At 42.2% G+C, this 11,873-nt stretch overlaps 1 protein-coding gene across 1 annotated transcript; it reads left to right on the forward strand.

Annotated features, from left to right (window-relative positions):
* Positions 1–1,423: 1,423 nt before the first annotated feature.
* On the forward strand, positions 1,424–11,603 carry LOC120049097 (probable polypeptide N-acetylgalactosaminyltransferase 8). The gene is made up of 11 exons (XM_038995340.1): positions 1,424–1,574; positions 8,243–8,486; positions 8,921–9,087; positions 9,219–9,402; positions 9,485–9,682; positions 9,887–10,001; positions 10,182–10,367; positions 10,631–10,768; positions 10,930–11,025; positions 11,180–11,344; positions 11,469–11,603. The coding sequence occupies exons 1-11, from the start codon at positions 1,424–1,426 to the stop codon at positions 11,601–11,603; spliced, it is 1,779 nt and encodes a 592-aa protein (XP_038851268.1).
* The last annotated feature ends 270 nt before the right edge of the window (positions 11,604–11,873 follow it).

Below are 11,873 nucleotides of genomic sequence, written 5' to 3' on the forward strand. Positions count from 1 at the left end.
GATACCCGGGCCAGGTCGATTAGAAAGGCCTGCTCGCAGAAGTGTTTTAGGGAGCGTTTGACAGTGATGAGGGGTGGTCGTTTGACCGCGGACCCATATCTGATGCAGGCAATGAGGCAGTGATCGCTGAGTTCCTGGTTGAGAACAGCAGAGGTGTATTTGGAGGGCAAGTTGGTCAGGATAATATCTATGAGGGTTCCCATGTTTACGGATTTGGGGTTGTACCTGGTGGGTTCCTTGATGATTTGTGTGAGATTGAGGGCATCTAGCTTAGATTGTAGGACTGCCGGGGTGTTAAACATATCCCAGTTTAGGTCACCTAACAGAACGAACTCCGAAGATAGGTGAGGGGCAATCAATTCACATATGGTGTCCAGAGCACAGCTGGGAGCTGAGGGGGGGTCTATAACAGGCGGCAACAGTGAGAGACTTATTTCTGGAGAGATGAATTTTTACAATTAGAAGCTCGAACTGTTTGGGCATAGACCTGGAAAGTATGACAAAACTTTGCAAACTATCTCTGCAGTAGATTGCAACTCCTCCCCATTTGGCAGTTATATCTTGTTAGTCACTACTACTACTACTGCTAGTCCACTTACATACGTACATAGTTATAAAATACTAAAACAATGGTCAGCAACCTTTTCTAAGTCAAGATCACTTTCTGAGTCAAAATGCAAGCCAAGATCTACCGCTCAGATTTTTTTTGCACGACTTAAAACATGTAAGCCTATGCTAAATTAACCAATTAAAAACAGTACTGTAGCAATGACGTTTGTGCAGTAAACTATAGGCCCAGTACATTATCACCTTATGTTGGCTTTGCTTGAATTGTTGTTTTTTATTACAGATACTCTTTATTGTGGACTTGAGTTTGAAATACAAGACAAAGAGCTAGTGACAACCAAGACCATCACTTTCAGAGAGCCCCAACTTTGCAGCCAGTAGTATTGTGACTTTCAGCATTTATTCCTAGGCCTCAACAATGACTTGAATGCCAAATTGAATCCATTAGGTGCATGTTTTTGATCTGTTGACTTATGCAAAATCATTCTAACAGGATACGACATATTCTGAATCCTTCTTCAAATATTTGAAAAAGGGGTTGGGGTATCATTTTACTTGCACCTTTCAGGACAAAAGGCTATCAAGTTACAAAGTAAAGATGAATGGGCCAAAGGCAAATAAAAGTAACTGTGCGCCTTTAATCAGAAACTAATTTCAATATTAGGACAAGAAACTCACTACCACTGGGTGCCAGCCAGGTAATGTGCACCTCACACTCCCTCCTTTCAGGCGTGCCTGGATCTTAGTGGGAGAGTAAGAGAGGAAGGCCATCCTGTCTGTATCCCCAGGCTGAGCGCTCACACGCAGAGGCATGATGAGGCTAGGCTGGGTTCGAGGGCTGACCCCTTTGCTGGCCATGGCTGCTGGAATACTCTACATCACATCTATTAAGCAGGAGATTGCTTCTCATGGGGAGCTACTGCAGAGGGCCCATCAAAATGACTCGGTCAGGGGCCAGGACATGCTCAAGAGGCTGGAGAAGATGGAAGCTCACATTGAGAAGCTGGGTGAGTCTCAATCTCCTTCATTTACTTGTGACTTACCTGGAAGAGAAATACCAGAAGCTCTGTCCACATACTATGCCTGGACTACAGTCTGCCACTGTTGTAGCTGGTAGGGCAGATTTATAGGGGAGAATTTGAGAACAAATTAGAATCTAGCCTGAGCCTACATGTAGAGTTGATCCCAGAAAAAGTTATTTCACACTTCACAGTGATTATTGTAAAAGGGAATCTGTTCTCGGTTAAATAAAGGGTTTAAATAAACTAATAAAGGGTTTAAATAAACTAATAAAGGAATAAATAAAATGACCATTTTAGATTGTTCTTTAATCCTGTATACTATTGCTTGATGAACTACATTTATTCCGTTTTGATCTATCAACTTATATGTGCCAAAGTTTGCCTTATTGCTTAATTTTACAGTTACAAAGAAGAAAACACTTTTCCCACAGTTACATCAAGTTCATTCTCCCAGGCGGAAACAGAGTTCCGAACAACAGTGCAGATAAAAAATTGCAGAACGGCGCAAAGTTCTGTACCCAATCTTCAAGGAGAATAGATGAAAAGGGAAACGTGTAGCTCTTGTAGTCGATAAACTATTTATTGATAACCAAATGTTCTGAGACACAAAGACTACTCTTCTAAATATTACAAAGTTCCCATAGAGTAGTCGCATAATTCTACACCCAATACTAGCCATAATAGGGATTGTAATAAAAAAAATATAGAAAAGCAATAAAATACATCAATTGTTAAAAGAAGTAAACTACAATTACAATGGAAAATAATGAGTATTAAACTTTCCATTTATAGTATTTCATAAATTGATTAGACACCATTAGAATAACAAATAGGATATAACAGGATATAACATCTATAGAAGAGACAGAAATGCTTATGGGGGAGGTGTTGCTGCATATATTCAGAGCCATATCCCTGTAATGCTTAGAGAAGATCTTATGTCAAAGTGTTATTGAGTGTTGTGGTTGGAGGTTCACTTGGCACATCTAAAGCCTTTTGTTTTGTGGTGTTGCTATGGGCCACAAAGTGCTAACAGTCAGTCTAAATAATGTGTGTCAAATGCTTGATAGTGTACGTATGTGATGTAAACAGAGAGGTCTACTTTCTTGTTGACCTGAATATTGACTGGTTTTCATCAAGCTGTCCGCTCAAGAGGAAGCTTCTTACTGTAACCAGTGCCTGTAATCTGGTTCAGGTTATTAATCAACCTACCAGGGTGTTTACGAACACTACAAGAACAAGATCATCCACATATATCGATCACATTTTTACTAATACTGTAGAACTTTCTTCTAAAGCTGTATCCGTACCCATTGGATGCAGTGATCACAATATAGTAGCTATATCCAGGAAAGCCAAAGTTCCAACAGCTGGGCCTTAAATAGTGTTTAAGAGATCATACAAAAGATTTTGCTGTGACTCTTATGTGGATGATGGTAAAAATATTTGTTGGTCTGATGTGATTAATGAGGAGCATCCAGACGCTGCACTTGATGAATTTATGAAATTGCTTCTTCCAATTATTGATAAACATGCACCTGTTAAGAAACTGACTGTTAGAACTGTTAAGGCTCCATGGACTGATGAGGAATTGAAAAACTGTATGGTTGAAAGAGATGGGGCAAAAGGAGTGGCTAACAAGTCTGGCTGCACATCTGACTGGCTGATTTACTGCAAATTCAGAAATTATGTTACAACAAAAAGAAGAAGAAACTGTATTATGATGCCAAAGTAAATTATATAAAGAATGATAGAAACAACTTTGGATTACTTTAAATTAAATTTTGGACAGAAAGACAAATTCAACTGAATCTTTCATCGAATCAGATGGCTTATTCATCACAAAACCATTTGATGTTGCCAATTATTTGTGTGATTACTTAATTTGCAAAGTGGGCAAACTTAGGCAGTAAATGCCAACAACGAACAGTAAGCCATCGTATTCATGCATTCATGCATAATGAAAGAAAAGCATTGCAAGTTTTAATTTTTTTAAGTTAGTGTGGGAGAGGTGGAAAAATTATTGTTATCAATCAATAATGACAAACCTCCTGCCGTTGCCAACTTAGATGGAAAGCTACTGAGGATGGTAGCTGACTCTATATCCACTCCTATCTGTCATATCTTAATCTGAGCCTAGAGGAAAGTCTTTGTCCTCAGGCCTGGAGGGAAGCCAAAGTAAATCCGCTACCCTAGAGTGGTAAAGCGGCCTTTACTGGTTCTAACAGCAGACCTATAAGCTTGCTGCCAGCTCTTAGCAAACTGTTGGAAAAAATGGTGTTTGACCAAATATAATACTATTTCTTTGTAAACAAATTAAAAACAGACTTTCAACATGCTTATAGAGAAGGACACTCAACATGTATTGCACTGACACAAATGACTAATGATTGGTTGAAAGAAATTGATAGTACGAAGATTGTGGGAGCTGTACTGTTAGATTTCAGTGCAGCCTTTGATATTATTGACAATAAACTGTTGTTGAAAAAATGTCTGTGTTATGGCTTTTCAACCTCTGCCATATTATGGATTTAGAGCTATCTATGTAATAGAACTCAAAGGGTTTTCTTTAATGGAAGCTTCTCTAATGTCAAACAAGTAAAGTGTGGTGTACCACAGGGCAGCTATCTAGACCCTCTACTCTTTTCTATTTTTACCAATGACCTGCCACTGGCATTAAACAAAGCATGTGTGTACATGATGATTCAACCACATACGCATCAGCAACCACAGCAAATTAATGGGTGGTTTAGAATGGGTGGTCAGTAATAAACTGGTACTGAACATCTCTACAACTAAGAGCATTATATTTGGTACAAATAATTCCCTAAATTCTAGACCTCAGCTTAATCTGGTAATGAATGGTATGGCTGTTGAGCAAGTTGAGGAGACTAAATTACTTGGCGTTACCTTAGATTGTAAACTGTCATGGTCAAAACATATAGAGTCAATGGTTGTAAAGCTGGGGAGAGTTCTGTCCGTAATAAAGAGATGCTCTGCTTTTTTGACACCACACTCCAAAAATCAAGTTCTGCAGGCTCTAGGTTTGTCTAATCTACATTATTGTCCAGTTGTGGGGTCCAGTGATGCAAGGTTAAGCTGCAGCTGGCCCAGAACAGAGCGGCACATCTTGTTCCTCATTGTAATCAGAGGGCTGATATAAATGCTATGCATGCCAGTCTCTCTTGGCTAAGAGTTGAGGAGAGACTGACTGCATCGCTTCTTTTTTTAAGAAACATTAATGTGTTGAAAATCCCAAATTGTTTGCATAGTCAACTTACACACAGCTCTGACACCTACACTTACCCCACCAGGCATGCCACCAGGGGTCTTTTCACAGTCCCCAAATCCAGAACAAATTTGAGAAAGCGTACCCTTATTATATAAAGCCATTTTTGCATGGAACTCCATCTTATATTGCTCAAATAAACAGCAAACCTGGTTTCAAAAACCAGATAAAGCAACACCTCACGGCACAACGCCTCTCCCCTATTTGACCTAGATAGTTTGCGTGTATGCATTGATATCTAGGCTACGTGTGCCTTTAAAACATGTTTTATGTAGTTTTGTCCTTGAGCTGTTCTTGTCTATTAATGTTCTGTATTATGTCATGATTCATGTTTTGTGTGGACCACAGGAAGAGTAGCTGCTGCTTTTGCAACAGCTAATGGGAATCCTAATAAAATACCAAAATACCAAATATGCAGCCAAATCAGAAAGATGACTGTGGTCAGAGACCTACTAAAGCAGCACCGCCCCCTCAAGATTCTGAGCCTGCCTGGCAGGGTTGGTCCTAAAAACCAAAGCCCCCCAAGGAAATTCTCAAAGCTGCTAATGATAAACTTGACAACCTTGTACCTAGCTGGTGGGGATTCCGGTGGAGTTCCCCTGCCCAGGTAGTGGCAGTGCTGGCAACATTAGCTGCAGTAACCCATGGGGAGGGATCACACTCTGACATTCAGAGAGGGGGCTTATTGTTGTGGCCCTGGTGGCACAAAATAATCAGAGGTCTGACTGCACAGAGATGCTTGGGAAAATGGTCACAATAGAGGACAAGCATGTGTGTGTTTCAGGGGAAGGGGGTGTATCTGAGCTCCATCACCTAGGACTCAAAACTCCCCATTTTTGCCTGTTTTTGCTTAATTTTGCATGACTTCTCAAACAGCTGCAACTGTATATGCATTCGTAAATCAAGTCCTTTGTCACAAATCCCTTCAGAACTGTGTTATTACGCACACCTGGTCCCCATTTCCCTGATTGTAATTGTATAAATGTGCCCTTTGGTTGCCATTGGGCTGTCGATTATTGTTCCACTGTCCGTTGGTCGTGTGAGTACCTGTGCTGTGTTGTTTTGGCTATCGTGCCACGTATTGTGCACAGATGATTACGGGTCTCGTCCTGTGTTGTATCATTGTGCGCTTGTGTGTGTTCGGGTGTTGTCCCGTGTATTTATTAGAGGTACTCCTTGCTCTTTTGTTTAGGTTTCAACCCTGTGTTTTGTATACGTATTTGTTTGGTCTTCGTCCCCATGCCTTTACATGGCACGCTGTAATTTGGGTATAATAAAAAAATGCAAATGAATTACTTAAAAATCATACAATGTGATTTTCTGAATTTTTGTTTTAGATTCCGTCTCACAGTTGAAGTGTACCTATGATAAAAATGACAGACCTCTACATGCTTTGTAAGTAGGAAAACCTGCAAAATCGGCAGTGTTTCAAATACTTGTTCTCCCCACTGTATGTGGGTATGTGTATGTATTTACACTGCTCAAAAAAATGAAGGGAACACTAAAATAACACATCCTAGATCTGAATGAATGAAATATTCTTATTAAATACTTTTTTCTTTACATAGTTGAATGTGCTGACAACAAAATCACACAAAAATGATCAATGTAAATCAAGTTTATCAACCCATGGAGGTCTGGATTTGGAGTCACACTCAAAATTAAAGTGGAAAACCACACTACAGGCTGATCCAACTTTGATGTAATGTCCTTAAAACAAGTCAAAATGAGGCTCAGTAGTGTGTGTGGCCTCCACGTGCCTGTATGACCTCCCTACAATGCCTGGGCATGCTCCTGATGAGATGGCGGATGGTCTCCTGAGGGATCTCCTCCCAGACCTGGACTAAAGCATCCGCCAACTCCTGGACAGTCTGTGGTGCAACGTGGCGTTGGTGGATGGAGCGAGACATGATGTCCCAGATGTGCTCAATTGGATTCAGGTCTGGGGAACGGGCGGGCCAGTCCATAGCATCAATGCCTTCCTCTTGCAGGAACTGCTGACACACTCCAGCCACATGAGGTCTAGCATTGTCTTGCATTAGGAGGAACCCAGGGCCAACCGCACCAGCATATGGTCTCACAAGGGGTCTGAGGATCTCGTCTCGGTACCTAATGGCAGTCAGGCTACCTCTGGCGAGCACATGGAGGGCTGTGCGGCCCCCCAAAGAAATGCCACCCCACACCATGACTGACCCACCGCCAAACCGGTCATGCTGGAGGATGTTGCAGGCAGCAGAACGTTCTCCACGGCGTCTCCAGACTCTGTTACGTCTGTCACATGTGCTCAGTGTGAACCTGCTTTCATCTGTGAAGAGCACAGGGCGCCAGTGGCGAACTTGCCAATCTTGGTGTTCTCTGGCAAATGCCAAACGTCCTGCACGGTGTTGGGCTGTAAGCACAACCCCCACCTGTGGACGTCGGGCCCTCATACCACCCTCATGGAGTCTGTTTCTGACCGTTTGAGCAGACACATGCACATTTGTGGCCTGCTGGAGGTCATTTTGCAGGGCTCTGGCAGTGCTCCACCTGCTCCTCCTTGCACAAAGGCGGAGGTAGCGGTCCTGCTGCTGGGTTGTTGCCCTCCTACGGCCTCCTCCACGTCTCCTGATGTACTGGCCTGTCTCCTGGTAGCGCCTCCATGCTCTGGACACTACGCTGACAGACACAGCAAACCTTCTTGCCACAGCTCGCATTGATGTGCCATCCTGGATGAGCTGCACTACCTGAGCCACTTGTGTGGGTTGTAGACTCCATCTCATGCTACCACTAGAGTGTAAGCACCGCCAGCATTCAAAAGTGACCAAAACATCAGCCAGGAAGCATAGGAACTGAGAAGTGGTCTGTGGTCACCACCTGCAGAACCACTCCTTTATTGGGGGTGTCTTGCTAATTGCCTATAATTTCCACGTTTTGTCTATTCCATTTGCACAACAGCATGTGAAATTTATTGTCAATCAGTGTTGCTTCCTAAGCGGACAGTTTGATTTCACAGAAGTGTGATTGACTTGGAGTTACATTGTGTTGTTTAAGTGTTCCCTTTATTTTTTTGAGCAGTGTATATATTTAAATATACTCTGTATATTTACAAAAAAAATATTTGGGTGTTTAGAAATGATGCAGACAATTACATTGATGGAAGCTACAATCTATCTGCAACATTAAAGCTGATCTACCCAAAAAAGGTCATTACATAATAATAAATAACCTTATTCATCAACTTTTTATAAAACACCTAAAAACAGTGAGTGAAGCTGTATATATGAGATCATGCTCTGTTCGTATCAAAAGGAGTGAATCATGTTGATTCTGGCAGTCATGACACATTTATTACAGTGTGATGAACAGCTGTCATGTGTGTCCACAGTGAAGACAATCAACGACGGGAGCAGTCTGAAAGAGGGGCAGGCTGTGAAGGCTCCTGAGGTCAAGGAGAGGAAGGTGGTGAAGAAGGTGTACCCCAACTCAGCTCTGTTCACAAGCTGGGGTGGTGAGCTCTCAGAGGAGGAGCAGAAAGAGGCAGAGGGGCTGTTTCAGATGTATGGATACAACGCCTTCCTGAGTGACAGACTACCCCTGAACAGGGAAATCCCTGATACTCGCGATCCTAAGTAAATCATTTTCCACCACCTCAACACAGCAAATTATGGATAAGCTGATGAAATTGTAACCACAGTCTGTTGCATTGTGGCCATCCGAGGTTAATTCCATTTCCAGCACTGTGAACGCAATTTGAGCAATCGTGACCTTAGAATTAGAAGGTTTTATCTATCTATCTAATATGGTTCTCCCCCTCATTAGTTTGACTGGTGTGAGATTTTTTTTATTGTATTCTTTTAAACTGAACAACATGAATTGGGGTATTTAGAGTACTATACAGGTAGAGATCATTGAAAAGAACATAAATAATACATTTTGACAAAAATGCAGTCCAAGCTCTTGCAATGATATTGAAATTGGCAATAACTTTAAGAATGAAACAGCAGCTTTGGTGAAGCGAATGAATGATATGAGGTGGACAAAATGTGTTTGTTGTGCCTGTTAGATGTGCTAAGCACCAGTATCCCCATGACCTGCCCACCATCAGCGTGGTGTTGATCTACTTGGACGAGGCCCTGTCAATCATCAAGAGAGCCGTCCGCAGCATCATAGACAAGACCCCCCAACGCCTGCTCAAAGACATCATACTGGTGGATGACCACAGCTCCAATGGTTTGCCTAATTGGTCTCTTCTCACCTCTTAGAAACATTTCAAAGTATATTTGGTAACATTTAGATTGAACGTAGGTGTGGCGTTCAACTTTTGTTGTGTATCACTGATTTGAAAGTGTCTGCTTTCACAGAGGATCTAAAGGAGAAGTTGGATGCCTACATCAGCTTCATCCATGAAGAGCGTCCCGACCTGGTGAAGAGAGTGAGACACTCAGAGCAGCTCGGTCTCACACAGGCCCGCCTCTCAGGGTGGAAGGAAGCTACAGGAGATGTGGTGGCCATCTTGGATGCCCACATAGAGGTCCATGTGGAATGGTAGTCTAAATGAAATATCGCAGTGAGACTTTTTGAATCCCCCCCGCAAAATGGTGTTTTGACTCTGTGTTTGTGTGAACAGGGCTGAGCCTCTGTTAGCTCGGATAAAGGAGGACCGCAGGTTGGTGTTGACACCGGTGTTTGACAAAGTCCATTTCGATGACTTGACCGTCACACGCTATGGGCCTGCTGCAGATGCCTTTGACTGGGCCCTGTGGTGTATGTATGAGTCCTTCAGACCTGAGTGGTATGCCTTGAAAGACGAGTCACAGCCAGGAAAGTGAGTTGTTCGTGATTTCATCATCGGATGATAGTCCAGTGTCACAAATCTGTTTGAATAGACGATAAGGAAAGCACAGCATTGGGAGGAAAATCTTACCTAATATTTACACCTGGATTATTATTTTGCGTTATCTATTCATTAAAATGAATGTCACTTCTCCCAATGTGGAATTGACCATAATTTGTCCTGTATGTCTGTCAGGAGCCCCTCCATTATGGGCATACTAGTGGTTGATCGCCTGTTCTTTGGAGAAATTGGTGCTCTGGATGGTGGTATGAAGATCTATGGAGGTGAAAATGTTGAACTGGGCATCCGGGTAAGCCCCTCTGCTACAGTTTCTAAATGAATGTTTGAAATCAAAGCAGACTTGTATTTGCAGAATTATTTTCTGTTCTTGAGTCATTCAGTCTGAACAAACCAATCTACATCCAACATCCAGACACTTCAGTCCATATCATTAAACTCTTCCTTCTCTCTTGGTGTTTGGTGTGTCTAGGTGTGGCTTTGTGGTGGAAGTGTCGAGGTCATACCTTGTTCTAAAATAGCCCACATCGAGAGGGCCCATAAACCCTATCTCCCCGACCTGAGCATTACAATGAAGAGGAATGCTCTGAGAGTGGCTGAGGTCTGGATGGATGACTACAAACATAATGTCAACATTGCCTGGAACATCCCACTGAAGGTACTGTACACAACAAACCAATCAAAAAGTAGGTTTTGTTCAGCTGCTCCTATAGAATAGCAATGATTGCTGTTTTGCATGCCTTGTGTTTGAAAATAAGCAGACTACACAGTCAATATTATTTAAAAAATGGTCTATTACTCAATGCCATAATAAAGATCATAGGATCTATGTAAAATGATGGCGGTAAGCAAAAGTGGATAATAGGTGGATTGCTCACATGGCCTGTGTTTCTGATTTAGAAATCTTCTTTCTCACCACAGGATCATGGCATAGACATTGGGGATGTTTCAGAGAGGAAGAAGTTGAGAAAGAGCCTGAACTGCAAACCCTTCCAGTGGTATCTGGATAACGTGTATCCAATGTTAGACCCCCTGGGTGACTTGCTTGGTTATGGAGTTGTGAGTGATGCTAAAATGTTACAGTTGTTCTGGAACTTTTTCCTCACAAACTGTGTTTAGTGGCATGCAGGGCATCCTTTTGTCAATAGGATGCAGGGTCATAAATCAGGATAGGAATCTGCACTTTTATAACCGTTTATCTCTCTACATAAAATCAACAGCTGGTCAATGACCAGAAGACGGATCTCTGTATAGATCAAGGCCCAGTTCCGGGGAACACACCTATTTTATATGGATGCCATTACTTTCGTCCACAGGTTTGTAGAAACATTGCTTAGTATCTTAGAATTTAACTAGATGTATAATTCGGTTCATCCCATGGCAGACTTGGGATTCAATCCATGCCACAATGGAAAGTACTATCAATACCACAGACTCAGAAAAGCCTAAATATCTATACTCTCTGTCCAGAGCTGTTATTATCGAGCCAGTGGGGAGATCTACATTGGAGGCATCATGTCTCACAAGTACAACAGTAATCGCTGTCTGGTGGACACTGGCACTCGAACCCCAGGACTGTATGAGTGCAAGGTGGCCAAGCAGAAGGGATTCCACATGCTCTGGGACTTCCAACAGGTAAGCACTCTAACATGATTTAGGGAAGTTGATGCTTATAAATTGCTGGAAACAACAGAGATGTCGTTGACTTTTTTATTTATTATTGTGATGCTGTACAGTAGAATGCTGCTGTGTTTTACAGGGAAAAGCCATCCAGAACAGACAGACAAAGAGATGTCTGGAGATTGCCCCAGGGGAGAACACTTACTACCAGCTCATCATTCAGGAGTGCAGTGGGCAGCACTGGAACATACAGAATCTGATTAAAGACTTCTGATACACTGAGATAGTTAGGCCTACTAGAGACAATACAAGTGGGAAGGTGGTATTTACCACATACGACTGGTAAAAGTCCACTTGAACGTCCCTCCAACTGGTAATTACTAGTGGGAAACTCGTCTATCTTCCCTGAGCTCCGACTTCTCCCACATGCTGACCTCTGACGTCACCTACTAAGGAAATTACTTTTTTAACAGCATTTTCAGCAGATCAATGCAACAACAAAACATTCTTTACAAAAATCTATCTAGAAATATGAACATTATAA

This window comes from Salvelinus namaycush, chromosome 6 (genome assembly GCF_016432855.1).
Source record: "Salvelinus namaycush isolate Seneca chromosome 6, SaNama_1.0, whole genome shotgun sequence".
Lineage (NCBI taxonomy): Eukaryota > Metazoa > Chordata > Actinopteri > Salmoniformes > Salmonidae > Salvelinus > Salvelinus namaycush.